Source organism: Mustela lutreola, chromosome 11 (genome assembly GCF_030435805.1).
Source record: "Mustela lutreola isolate mMusLut2 chromosome 11, mMusLut2.pri, whole genome shotgun sequence".
Classification (NCBI taxonomy): domain Eukaryota; kingdom Metazoa; phylum Chordata; class Mammalia; order Carnivora; family Mustelidae; genus Mustela; species Mustela lutreola.
Genome location: NC_081300.1, coordinates 4,501,725 through 4,516,552, shown reverse-complemented (window position 1 = coordinate 4,516,552; position 14,828 = coordinate 4,501,725). Strand labels below are relative to the sequence as shown.

At 45.6% G+C, this 14,828-nt stretch overlaps 1 protein-coding gene across 1 annotated transcript in view; it reads right to left on the bottom strand.

Annotated features, from left to right (window-relative positions):
- Positions 1-1,115: 1,115 nt before the first annotated feature.
- Positions 1,116-14,828, bottom strand: part of FBXO15 (F-box protein 15) — a 44,518-nt gene continuing 30,805 nt past the window's right edge. Inside the window, exons 12-13 of the mRNA XM_059140562.1 lie at positions 6,945-7,069; positions 1,116-1,487 (exon numbers count right to left, since the gene is read on the bottom strand). Of these exons, the coding sequence (XP_058996545.1) occupies positions 1,221-1,487; positions 6,945-7,069 (392 nt within the window). The 3' untranslated portion in view covers positions 1,116-1,220. The remainder of the gene's footprint in view (positions 1,488-6,944; positions 7,070-14,828) is intronic.

The following is a 14,828-nucleotide window of genomic DNA, read 5'->3' as shown; positions in this document are numbered from 1 at the left end:
TCCCAGGGCTCCAGCCCAGGTCCCTGAGGTCAGGACGGCAGGGACAGCATCAGGGCAGGGGTCCTTTGAACTGTCCCATTTCTTCAATAGATAGATTTTGAAGAAGACCCTGATATCTGTCCCAGATCTTTTCTTGTTGTCTTCAAGCAGCTCATACACACACACCTCTCAAGGGAGGAGCTGATCTGATAGCTTAGGATGAGAAGGGAAATAGAGAGGAGGCGACACACACCAACAAGTCCCCCATCGCGCCCTGAAGCAACACGGCATTTCAGAAATCACTTACGAGGGTAACCTTAAGTAGGAGATAAAAAGGTAATCAAAAAATAATCTGTACAATTTAAAACAAATTTAGAACCAAATCCCTAAAATAAAAGCACGCACGCTCAGATGCATGGTCCCCATATTTGAAAGCCAAGTACCTCTCAGTTGTCCTAAAACACCTGCACAGAGGATGTGCTCCCCTCTAATTCAGCCTTCCCGGGTCTCCACCAATATCCGGCTGGGGGTGTTCAGTGCAGTTGTATCGCACTTTGTTCTTTTAAGCAATAACAGTTTCTTCTGATGATTTCAGATACATGTTACCTCAGGAGATAGGCACTTGTCGACTTGACTTTAGTTTCACTAAATACTAATGTGGCTGCTGAATGCCATGAACACAGCACTTTCTCATTTTAATGGACACATGAAGTTCATATTTAAGTGCACTTTTTCATTTGGGGTTCTAGCCAATAAAGAAAAAAATCCTCTATCTCTACAACATGTACACACACACACACTCACACAAAAACATATACACAAACATATGACACACATACGCATGTGCATAGTAATCACGCACACATGCACAGACACATGTGCGCACATACACACATGTATAGAGTCATCACGTGCACACACACACACACACACTGATCACACACAGAGTATCACAAGATCACATGCTTAAGCAGAATTCCTTGTCTTTTAAATTGTAAGGGCAGAAGAGAATATCTTTTCCCTTATTTTATACAAATACATGCTATTTTCTTGTTTTAAAAATTTAACTTAATTCTCTAAGCATTACTTTTAAAATGACCCAGGAATCATAATTTCTAATGTGAAAGAAGAAGGCATCAAACAGACGACTGCTTTATTTCAACTTCAACACCAAGAACACAACGGGTGAGCACTCCAAAACAAACAAACAGCAACAGGAGTTCGCCACCTCCTGCCAGTACTTAGTACGCTGTCCCAAACCACTGGTTTATTTTTGCTGTCCTCAGGTAAAGGACCAGGCTGACGATGAAGTATTCTTCCGTCTCCTTGATCCACACCAGCTCCACATGTACTTTTCCTTCCGAGTCCACGTAGTCAACACAGTAAGTTTGTCCCAAGAAGTTAGGCCCATCAGAGGGCCCAGAAGATCTCATGCAAACAGGGGAACTGAAACACCAAAAGGGCTTCCCATATTCATCCAAAAGGGTTACATCCATTATAGAACAACTCTATAAGATAAACACAAATACTCATGAGTATAAGGACAAAATGACCAGCTGGACCTGATTTCCAGGTCGAACGGACACGCGCACAAATGTGTAAATGAAGCCTTGCCACGGAGGGTGAAGTGAAAGTGCAGGGAGGACAGAAAACAGGAGAGCATTACAGAAGCAGGGGGGCCGCACCAGGACCGGGGGAAATCAGGAAGCGCTGGAGGGACTAGGAACCGGGGCGCTAGGGGACAGTGGCGTCATGAGGGCGGCCGGGAGGCTGCCCATCACCTCCACCACCGCAAGCAGCCACTAGTGCCAATAAATGCGTCTCCAGTAAACAAAAGAGCACTGAGACAGGGACAGAGGCCGCTCAGAACTGCCCAGGTGACCGTTACATGCCTGCAAAGAGACGGTAAGCCAAGCCCTCCGCTGCCGGAGGCAGTATTCACAAGCCACACTGAGCAAGGTAGAAGGGGCGCTAACCTCCCACTCTCTCTCTCCCATCGCTGCAGAAGCAGGGTCTGGGGAGAAGAAACGTGTCCCTTACAGACCTGCCGCATCTACCATGCCACGCAAAGAGTCACTGCTCCACGGGGACTTGAGTCAGGGGGAGATGCTGCTGATGATGATTATTAATGAGCTACAGTTTTACATTTTTTAATTGTGGTAATACACATGCAACAAATCTTCCCCTTCATAACTATTTTTAAGTGTACAGCTTCCTGGCATTATGTGACACTGCTATGCAGCCTTGGCACACCGTCTGCCTCCAGAGCTCTTTCCATCTTACAAGCCTGACACTCTGGACCCATGAAATGGTAACGCCCCAGCCCTCCCTCCCCGCAGCCCCCGGGAACCACCATTCTACTCAATGTTTCTGTGAACTGGGCACTCTCGGGACATCATGTAAGTGGAATCCTGTAGTATCAGACCTTTTGCGTCTAGCTTATTTCATGTAACATAGTGCCCTCAAAGCTCGTCCATGTTGTAGCATGTGCCAGGATTTCCTTCCTTTGGAAGGCGGGACAGCAGTCCACAGCAGTGGACACCACACTGTGTTTCTCTGTTCAGCTGCAGGCGGATAGCGGGTTCTACCACCTTTTGGCTCTTGTGACTAAGGCTGCTATGAAATGAACATGAGTATGTAATATTAGCTCTATTTTTTAACATGTTCTCTTTACTAGCCGCTAATCCAGGCAGTTTACATATACTATTTTATTATAGCCTCAAAAGTTAATTATCCTTCCCAAGAAATGATGAAGCAGTATCAAGGCTAAAATCCTCTAACACTTCCCGTTTTATGGGGAATGGCTCATGATTTGCCATGACTTGTGCCCTGTGTTAGTGTTTTATTAATTGGAATTTAAATGCTTACTCTTAGATATCTGTATAAAATGAACATTGATATCAACCTAACTATAGACACACAGATATTACAGATATCTACATAGAGAGAGACATAAAGATATTATAGATGTCAGCATAAACACTGCTTTCAGAGATCTACACATGGTTTGATGTGGCCAACAGCGTTGACCATATGGACCTGAGTATGATCAGGCCAAAGAGTCCCAACTCAAAAAAAGTGTTTCTCAGAAAGAAACTAAAGGAACAGAAACATTCCAAAAGTTTAAAAAAAAAGAGAGAGAGAGAGAGCGAGAGAGCTGGTCTATTGAGTGAGTGATGAGAAAGGGTTCCCCCCTCTGGAGGAGACCTGAGTGAAAAACCAGCTCACAGGAACCACCCCCAGTCCCCGACGGCAGAGAGTGCGGCCCAGAGCCAAAAGCCCCCGTGCACATGAGGCGGGGGTCGCCCGGCGAGACAGCTGGAGGAGCCCAACATCAGACCTTGCTCCTGATGCCCTTCTGGGTCCCGGAACAGCGCACGCCCACCCACCACGCCATCTGCTTCTGGCAGGAGAGGGCCCGCCGTTCACAGACCACGGAGAAGGGCTCGCCGGAGTGGAGAACAGCGGAGCCACAGCCAAGCCTGTCTGTGCTGAGGTCGCTGAGCCCTTCTAGAATAAACAGCCACCATCAGTCACACTGACCCACTGCCCTTCGTCATGTGAGCCGCGCGCCTTAGCAGTCTCTCAGGTCTGTTCCTCAGAACCTCGTCGAAATCCAGCGGCTAGAAGCAGGAGCAAGGAGGGGACCATGGAGGAGAAGGGGACACCCCGGGCTGCCCCAGCACTTCAGAGGCAGGTGAAGGAGGACATCGCGGAGGAACAGTCAACAGGTGTAAGAACTCTTCCAGAAGAACGCTGTGCCCTCCAGGAAACGGCTTCCTCTGTCCGCTCCCGGCCCCCAGCCGCCCGCCGGGCGCGCTCCCGACGCCCACCCGGTTCTAAAGGCCTCGTGCTCTCCAACCCCTTCTTACCCCACGGAACACCCAGCACATGGCGGCCCAAAACCCTCCAACTGCCTCCCAGGACACAAACTTAACTCCAAATTCTCTACCCTGGGATGTGAGGCCCTTCGTGAGCCCCCCCACCCCCGCCCGCCTCTCCACCTGCCTCCTGCTACTCCCTCCCTCCTCGGGGCATTCCTCACGGTGGGGGGGGGGGGGGGGGGTGTGTCACACTGGGGTCACACTGGGGAAGTGCAAGGTGGACACGCAGCCGCCCCAGGGCTCTTTCACCCCTCCCCAGTCCCCACGGACACCCAAGCCCTGCTTCACAGAGCGCAGAGGCCACCTCCTCATGCACATGGGGTGTCGAGCTCCTCCCAAAGTGCAGACTCCTTCAACCACCCAGCACTGCCAGCAAACCCGCCAGGACATCTTTCCAGGGGCCGGGGTGGGGACACAGCCACCGTCACACCCAGAACCCATGACGCGCCCATCGGCGGGCTTCACTATTCTTGCACAAAGCACAACCGCAGTTATACTAAAATATCTAGCTTGAATCACAACGGATGTCAAGCACCGTACAGATCTGAAAGTAACATTAAAATAACACCAAAACTGCCAAAGCACGAAGGAGGAAGGACAAGGGACGGGTATGAGAAAAGCCTTCCCGAAGGAAACTCCATCCCTCAGCACTTCCGCCAGGAATGGAGAGAAGGCATGAGAGTGTTTGGGTCGGACGACATGGACTTCTCCCGAAGCCTGCAGCAGGCCGACCGCCCCGGCCGTCCACACCGCGACTGTGAACCCACGGCGACCAGTCAGAGGGCAGCAGGTCTGGGTGGACTCGGGACTAACAGCAGCCGCGGCAGGCAGCTCTACTACGCCTCTGAGGTCACAATCTAACTTTAAAAAAAGAAAAAGAAAACTCATCAGCAAAGATGTGATGTTTTTAAATGTTGACAGTTGAGTAATCGCCCACATAAAATAACGAGTTGCTGACACTGGACTGTAGTCACTCAGGCGACAGATATGTTTGGTCTGAATGGCCTCCGGGCAGCGAGGATGGGCTGGCGGCCCTCACGCCCCCGTGCTCCTGTGACGGAGAAGACCCCTCTGGGCACGATAAAGCAGGAGGCCCTCCGGGAGCCCACGCGTGACCACACGGCAGTTCGACAACACGGCGCCACAGGCAGCTCCTCCCTCTGTCATTACCACGATCGTTAATATCCGTCCCGGGCACAAAGTCACTGATCTGGGGGACACTTCCTCACTGACCTGTGCCCCGATGGCGGGCTGGGCGACAGGCCAGGAGGCTGTTTCCACAATTTTCACCACAAGCATGCCACTTTGTTTTCTGGTGTTTAATAGTTACATGTATCTAAGAAACCTTTTTATAGTTTACCCTTGTTCATAAAATGTTTTTGACATCTTGAGAGCAATTTCTTAAAACATGTTTTATAGTTTCACTAGTTAACACTGCTCAGATGCCTGAGGGAAATCCCCGATCTGCGTGGCGAACACAAGGGACAGGAAGGAAATCACTTACTTCAACTTTTCTCCTTTAGGAACTCTGAGGACACCTCAGTCCTAATACCGAAGCCCAAATTAGGAACAGGAAAGTACAAATGGTCCTCACCCAGCCGGAGCTGGCCCGTGGGAGAGGGCTCAGCCGCGGACCCCCACTCCACCTCCCCCCGGAGCCCAGCTGGGAGAAGGAACTGCGGGGGGGACGGTGTGCGGGGACATGCAGTCCAGGCCTGACCTCAAGGACTCGAAACCTCATTTTCAGATACAGCCATTTTGCTGGAAACATGCACTCCTCAGTCATGTCAGTCTAGTGACCTACAGAATCACGGCCTGGAGCTCATTTTGAAGCTACAACTTTGGCCTCTGGTTGTTGTAAAAAAATCTGTCCCCGATTTGCAGCTAAAATGCTATTTAGGATGGTCTGTTCCGCAGCTTAGTCTGCCCTACATAAAGTCCCACCAGAGACGCTGTGTGTGACAACGAGAGCTGGGATAGAGCGTTGCTTCTCTGCAGAATTACTCCACCTCCCTCCCTCTGCTCTCATCCTGCTCCAAATACCAGAAAACACAGAACAAATTATATCAGTTTTATGACCACACAGACATGTTAAGTCTTCTGTATCTGCATTCTGCCTTTCTTGGATCTCAAGGTCTACTCCAACTTTAATATTTCAGTACATATTTTTATAAGACCCATTAAAAAAGCCAGGTCTGTGTTCTTAAAGACATGAAACAATATTCTTTTGTATACGATAAATACTCTGTACCAAAATTTAAATATTTCTTTACAAATAAAGAGAATAAAGCAGTTCATTGTATCAAACAGCAAGTGGCCCAAGAGCTATTAATAATAATTAGCTGTTTTTAACACTCAATGAGAACATGCTCTCGTGACCATCAGTAATTGTTCTAACAAGGCGTCCACACTCGTACAGAGGCATGTTACTGAAGACAGAGGCCACTGGCTCACCAGGGATACACAAGTCCGATTCATCCCGTAAAACGAAGATGGAGAACAAGAAGCAGGGGCAGCCATGGGCACGAGATCACAGAAGAAATAAACTTTGTCTCCAGTGCTCTCACCCTCCTCCGCCCCTTTTCTTCCCTCCTTCCCTGCCGACTCCCAACCACTACATAAACTCTCCCATCCTTGTGGCGAATTTTTGGTGAGGCACAAATTGATGTAACTGTTCAAGGAAGGGTATTCAAGGAAGTCTCTGTATCCTGACTTATAACTTGGTGTAAGAGCAGTTAAGACAGTGAGTAAATGCTACTTCTGCGGTCCAATCTAGAGCTCCACTTTCTCTCCACAAGACAGACAGACAGACAGAGGGGCTTCAAGGGATGGCAGGGATACCAAAATGTCACGGCATACTACGCACCACTCCTGCTCCGCCACACTCCACAAAAGACAGGTGGCACTCAAGCATTGGTTGAACTGATAACTGGCTGCCAAAAGTGAAGAGAATGTGCACATATCTTCAGACATTACAATAGTAAAACCAGGACTTAAAAAGCAGTATCATAGATATACATTGACAGACATTTTTTTTATTACACGGAAGCCAGGTTACATTAAGAAAATAAAACAAATTACCTTTATACAGCCATCGAAAACATCAGTTCTCCAAGAGAGGCCAAATTTTCCAATAAGAGGTAGGTGTTCTGTGTTATTTTTAAACCTTATAACAACAAGCTTCACATATCCATTTTCAATGGATCCTGAAAAAATGTAAGATTTTGTAAATTACAACATACCCATGTGGGACAAGTCAAGACTCTCGAGCCTTGCTGCTTCATAAAGAATGCCTCATCTAGCCATGTCCTGGACGCAGGCATCTGGCTGGAAGCCGGCAGCATGCCCGTGCTCCAGAGACAGAGACACGAGTGTGGACCCTGGAAACGTGAGGCCCCCCCTCAAAGTGGGGTGGGGAGAGCCGCCTGGGGTGAACCTGGATCTTACCTGTCTCCTTAGATTGCTAAGGAGGCCGAGGCTCTCCTGAGTTGATTAAGCTCACAGCAGGACAACAGTACACAGGAACTGGAGCTTCTCAGAAAGCTGATGCCAGAGTGGCCCAGACATGAAGTGTTGGGGAGCAAGGAGGGCGATGTCCCCAGGACGGAGGACCTTGGGAGCAGGGCAGTATGGAAGAGATGCGGAGCCCCATGCACACGAAGGGAGACAACATCTTTCACGTGCTTATTGGTAAGTAAAAATCCTTGCACTTGCTGCCAACAGCTTAAGGACAGAGGCCCTGCCCCTCCTCTGATGAGATAAATGTTGACTAAGAGTCACCTGGCCTCCAGCAAGGGCCCATGACGACCCAGGCATGCAGGTTCCACTTTCCAAGGCCTGATGCTCGGAGAGCCTCCAGGACGAGGCACTCCGCACACTCTCCTAGCGTGCCCTGAAAAGTGACCAGCACGCGGGACGTTAACAGCTCCTTCATTCCTACCTGGCAAAGGGAGTCACGGGGCAAAGCAGGTGGAAGGATGGGGAAGAACAAATGTTCTTTGACCTTAGAACAAAATAAAGCCAAAGCTAGGCTGCCTTGGGAGCCAAAGCCCTACCCAGGAATTCGGCACCGTGTCGTCCCTGAAGCCGAGCCTCAGTGCCGCTCTGCCAACAGCCTCTCCCACGACACAGTAATGGCTCTGAGCAGGACAGCCCATTGGAGCCGAGCTTTCCAGCCCTGCAGGAGGGCACCGGGAGCCTGTCTGTCCCCAGGACAGAGGCAGCTCACCATGGCGTCCCCTCCCTGCTGAGTAATTAGCGAGAACGGCGCAGCTTCTCTCCTCCTCTCCCCCAGTGCGGGAGCAAACGCCAAATGACACTGACCCTTCCCAGCCACAGCTCCCTGTCCCCTCGGCAGGGCTGGACCGAAGCAGGGAGGAGATGAGTGAAAAGCCAAGCCTCTGAGGAGACGCGGTAAGGACATTCTGAGCGGACCAGATGTGGCTCTGCTCTGCTCTGTCTTACTGCACAACCATGTGCAAAACCGAGAGAGACCTCCGACCGCTGGCGTGCACGCCAGCAGCCAGGCAGGAAACCGTGAGTTCGTCTTCCATGTGGCTTGTCCTCAGGACACTGCAGAAAATGGACCCCAAGGTACAACAGCCAATAACATCTCACTGGCAATTGTCTCAGCTAATGAACATGAAATCTCTGTGGAAGCAAGGACTGTTGTTATTTTATTACCAAATATTCTCCCACTTCAGAACAACTTTAACATTTGCAGGATCTTGAAAGGTCAGAGCTCTCTCTGCACACTCTGTAAGTGCTTGTATCTATCAGAGAAAAAGGTTAAGATCACCCTGCATTTAAACAATCTGTGCATTGAATGTCTGTGTGAAAATGTATATATATAAGATAGGCAAGACTTTTGAGTACTGTATGCCAACCACTGGGTCAAGCACTTTATATATACTACCTTAAAAGAACTGCTTTAAAATATCTTAAAATCCTACTATTAATTAGGTATTATAGTTTTCTGAATTCACAGAGATGAACACAGAGATGAACAGTACATCATCCAAGGTCGCACCATTAAGTGGCAAAGACATGATTCACACATTATGTGTCTATTATAAGACGGATCTTATAGCAGATTAAAACATATACAAAAGGGGAAACATAATCTCCTATTTTCTTAAATACTGAGAATCTATAATACAGACTTAGCAGACAATATACACTGGGGAATCCCTTCCAGCTCCCCAAATCTGTGGCACTTCCTGCATCTGTGAGTCCCAGGCTTACTCATCTGCCCTCCCCAGCCTTCCTATAATTAGGTTAGAAGTGGCATGGGTTCCTTCACTAGAGCTAACACTCACCAGTGGAAACCATAAAACTCTAGAAAAAAAAACAAGCTCCTTGCTATAGGTCTTGGCAACACATTTTTGGATCTGATTCCAAAAGCAAAGTCTACAAAAGCAAAAGTAAATAAATGGAACTGCAGCAACCTAAAAGGCTTCGACACCACAAAGGAAACCATCAATAAAGTGAAGAGATAACCTACTGAATGGGAGAAAATATTTGCAAATAATATGGCCAACAAAGGCTGCTATGCCAAATATATAAAGAACTCATAAAACGCAGTATCAGAAGAAAATCCAATTAAAAAAGGGACAGAGAGTCTAAATAGATCTTTTTGCAAAGAAGGCATCCAGATGACCAACAGATGCATGAAAAGATGCTTACATCACTCTTCATCAGAGAATGCACACCAAAATCACCGAGAGATGTCTCCTCCCACCTGTCAGAATGGCTGTTATGAAAAACAAACAAAACAACATAACAACAAAAACGAGAAATAACAAGCATTGGTGAGGATGTGGAGAAAAGGGAACCCAAGTGCACTGCTGGTGGTAAGTAGCTGCACTAATTTACACTTCCCACTATGGAAAACAGTATAGGTGTTCCTCAAAAATGTTTTTTAAGAAACTACTATATGATCCAGCAACTCCACTTCTGGGTATCTGTCCAAAGGAAATATAATCACTAGGTCAAAAAAAACCTTTGCCTCACCATGTTCACTGAAGCATTATTTACAACAGCCAAGGCATGGAAACAACCTAAGTGTCCATTAATGATGAATGGAAAAAAATATGTAATATACATATAAAAAATCATATCAAAAAATATGTAACACACACACACACACTGGAATATTATTGGCCACCAAAAAGAAGGAAATCCTTCATTTGCAAAAACATGGATGGACCTAAAGGACATTATGCTAAATGAGCTAAGCCAGACACAGAAAGACAAAACCCTATGATTTCATTTATATATGGAATCTGAAAAACAAAACAAAAACATAAAACTCATAAATACAGAGAACACAATGGTGGTTTCTAGAGGAGAGGAGTGAATAAAATGGGTGAAACACGTCAAGAGGTACAAACTTACAGTTACATAATATGTAAGCCACAGGGATGTAATGTACAGCATGAAGACTACAGTCAAATATTTGTAGAGCATACTTGAAAGTTGCCAACAATTTCTGTATGATGACAGATGGTAAGACTTATTGCAATGATCATTTCATGATGTATAAATATCCAATCATTATTATACCATAAACCAGAAAGTACTGTAATATGCCAATTATGTCTCAATAAAAAAAATGTTTTTAGAGATACCATTAAGAAAGCGAATAAGCCAGCCACAGATTGGAAAAAGATATTTGTAGAACATTTATCTGTCAAAGGATTGGTATTCAGAATACATAAAGAACGCCTATAATTCAAGAATAGACAAGTCGTTATCTTTAGAAAGGTGAAACGATTAGTAGACACTTCAAAAAGAAGATAGGAAAATAGCCAAGAGGTACAAAGAAAAGTGCTCACCACTACTGGCCATTAGAGAGGCACAAATGAAAGCCACGATGATCAATCTCTCTCCCACACTCTGGAACAACTAAGATTTAAAAGACTAATAACATTAAATGTTGGCTGGGATACGGAGCAACCAGAATACTCATACAACACTGCTGGCAATATAAAATGGCACAAACACTCTAAAAAAAATATTTTGGCAATTTCTTATACATAAAATGTTCTTGTACATAATAAAATGTCTGACAATTTTTAATACATTAACCTCCCCCAAAACCCAACAATTCTAGTTCTAGGTACTTTGTCCAGAGAAATAAAAAACTTATCTCCACAAAAAAGACTTTCACAAAAATTCTGTAACAGCTTTATTCAGGATAGCCCCAAGTAGGAAACATTTTGCTGAAAGAAAGAATCTGGCCACAGAAGAGTACATTTTGTAGGATCGCACTGATATAAAGTCCTAGAAAAAGCAAAACTATCTATGGTGGGGGAAAAAAATCAGAAAAATGTATGTGGGAGTTCTTGTACTATTCTTGTAATTTTTTCTAGGTTGAAAATTACATCAAAATAAAAAGTTGCCAAAAAAGTAGCACTCAATGAAGGTGAGCTGTTAGCAGCTCTATCAACCTGAAGGCTCCCTTCTGCTTTTGACAAGGAGGTGCTCTTTGCCTATCCAACCTGTAACTCTGGGAATGCCCAAATCTGTGTCCTCACATCTTCTTCCTCTTCCCTTAGGGAGTTTAGTCCCTCAAAAGCTCAACATTCACCTGCGCAGCTCATAGCACCTTCATCCTACACTAATCTCTTCCTTCTCTAAGCCCTGCTGCACATCCACCTGAACATTTCATTGTACCGGATTGTTTCTGCATGTTAGATGTTTCCTAAAATAACCTACTGTCTTTGGGAATAAAGGTCATGTCTTCTATGGCATGATTAATGGCACTACTAATAACATTTCTCATTTCTCAGCCATGATTAGAATTCATTTGTTGCCCCATAAACAGAGCCCAGGAAAGGCAGGAAGTAAAGAATGCGGGGAGGAGAGACGGACTGGTTGGTCTGACAGAATGATTCTGCTAAGGCAAGCAAGGAGAAAAGAGAAGGGGTGAGAGACGAACAGTACTGGCTGTGGCAGGAAAGGCAACCCGGGCTCACTGAACACAAGCCTGGGCACTGAGTGGTGCCCTCGCATGCCATCTGAGAGACCAACGGGAATTCACGGACTGGACGTCAGGAAGCAACTCCCAAGCGGGTGTGTAAATCTTGGGTAAAGAGGAAGGAAGACCCTACAAACTCAAAAATATGTCATCAAGTATTAACAGCTGAAACCTGCAGAGACACCAACATTACAAAGGAATAGTTAATAACAAGACAGAAAAGTCATCAGACTCAAATGATCGACAGAATAGGCACCTGCTCTTCAGGTGAGAAAATCTTGAGTATTTCCCCCTTTCCTTGCTGGGTATCTATCATAAATCCCTTCAAGGCAACATATAGCTTCTCTCTTTTTCTCAGCTAATTTTTTTCAGATACCTCTCTTGTTTTCCAAACCCCTGATACACATGAAATTTCAGTAGTTCAATACAGACACAGATCGTGGACTATGAAAAGAGAGGAGGTCTCTGAGTGTGATGAGGATCAGAACTTTCTCCCCCAGTTTCACCTGCTGTGTGGACGGCAAGAGTGAAATGAATTGGAGCCGCGAGGGAACGAGCCCAGAAGAGAACACTCAAATCCGTAGACAACTTCCCTCCCGAGTCCAGAGCTGGGGAGTTGACAACATCAGTAAAATCTCCTAAGTCTCTGAGTCTCTACTTCTCTCATACTAGCAAGAACCCTTAACAGACTACACTTGCTGCTGGTCTTGTGCCTGGTGCTGGTAACAATACTCGATTTTCAACAGGATGAAGTGTGTACTGAGACTCTTTAAAAACTCACTGCTCCTTAACTGAATAATGTTTCAAAATAACTTTTTCCATTGATGTAAAAATTTAGATTTTTTCAGGTATTTTTCACAAGACCCAATCCTCTCTTCCATGCCTTTGGACCAATTTTGCCTCAATCCAGTTGATTTGAGTACACGTTACTTTTTCTAGGCTACTCTTTCCAAAGATGTTTAGGGACAAGGTGTATGTATATTTGTTTTGGGCTCTCCAGCATCTGTTCTGCCTTTCTCACCAAGCCTGTTCTTATATTCCTCAAAGACACACCCCCGGGTCAGTCTCCATATTTCAGATGCCAGGCTCAGATACGGAGCTTCCCATTCACCTGGCACAAATCTGAGTCAGGGATGAGTTCCTAAGCCAACTACAGCCAAGTAGGTGCAATGAAACTCTTGGGGAGGGAGTGCTGGTAACAGGAACCTCACGCTAGGACATGAGATCTAGAGCTAGCCAGAGCTGCTGGGAAAGGAGGAAGCATAGCTCAGAATACGGTGAAGCAGGAAGAATCAGAATGGGAGAGAGGAGCAGGGACAGACAGGCTGTCTAGACATATCCAGTCCCACTGACAGGCAATACGCCTTTGCATCAAACTGTCTGAAATAAAACCTTCTCCTGGATTTTTCAACATGAAACTCTCTTGCTAAGCCAGTTTTAGGTTAGGTTTTCCATAGTTTTCAGCCAATTGTTTTCATCTGTACAGAAGTGGGGTTTTCCTTTTAAAAATAATTTTTGAATCAGAAAAATGAATATAAGTGAAAAAATAAGAAGGTGGTGATGGGAAAACATATTTGAGATGATGCTGCGACACAAACAGCTCCATGCAGGTCCCAGAGGAGGTCAGGGCAGATATATTTAGGAACAGAAACTGGGATATACTTTCTGGAAAGAAGTGGGACATCTTTTTCTCTGAAACAGAAAAGAACCCAAGAACACAAAGAGACTGTAATATAGTGACACTGTGACAGCAGATGAGAGAGGAAAATCAGGAAGCACAGAGGTGACAATGTTTCTTAGCACAGCAGGTAGTAAGCTCAAGAATAAGGAACAGAGCAGGAAGAGGGCTCTGATCATATCTAAACAGCCCTTACATGACACATAAAGGGGACTTGACGCGAGTTGATTAAGACTTCTGGGTCGCAACAAGGGGTAAATCGGAGTCTGATAGCACCAACGGTCACACATTGGTGATTTCCCCCAAGGGGCCAGGGTGCACTCAAGTGAGGAAAACAGAGTCACGGGGAGCAGAGTTTTAGTCATCCAACGCAGGGATGCCACAGGGCAATAAGGAAAGGGGCTCTCAGGTGACTGACACCAAACACGGAACCCCAGCTGTGTGCCCTGAAAATCACGGCAGAAAGGGAAAGAAGAAAGAAGAAGAAACAACCCAAAAAGGTCTGTTGAAGACACAGAATTCATGGACGGTAACATCTTTGTGACCTAAGAAGTGGCATTACTAATTTCAACATCCTGACGGTCTACAGTTCTAATAACAATTAAATTCACACAAGAGAAAAATTAGAAAACCCATTTCTTATGTTTCTTATTAGGGGTAACTTCCTCAAACTGCTTATTTTAAGAGATTCCATTTTTCAGTATTGCCTTAATAAATATCCATGAAAAATCACAATGTTTACTATTTAAACAATATCCTAGAAAGTGAAAACAAACAAAATAAAGACCTCATAGCCTTCCTTTTGAATTGTTTTTAAAATTCAAATCACCAGAGAGAAAGAAAAAACTCAAAATGTGAGGGTGAATGTCACACAGAAGTCAGTGCAGAACAGCAGGAGACGAGAGGGACCCACACAGACACCTCTCCTCACTGGGCCTGACTTGGACACGGCCTGGGCTCTTCTGCCGCCATTTGGAAACCCTTCCATTTCTAACAAGGAGCCCTGCAGTTTCATTTTGTACTGGGTCCCACAAATCACATGGCCTGTCTCACCTCCAGATCGAGTACTTCAGCCCCTGAAGAGCCCTGGCATAAAAGGTATGGCGATGTGTTCTCCTGTTCTGTGAATAGTAATCTGTAATCCTGATTTTTCATTATGGTTTACCAGATGGACAAAATAGGGAAAATGTACTAACCCCCACCAATGAAGATGCTGTAAAGAATTATCTGTTCTAATTTTCATAGATAATCACCATCCAGACAGGACTGTACTATTTCTAATGTCTTCCTGTTATGATAAATGTTT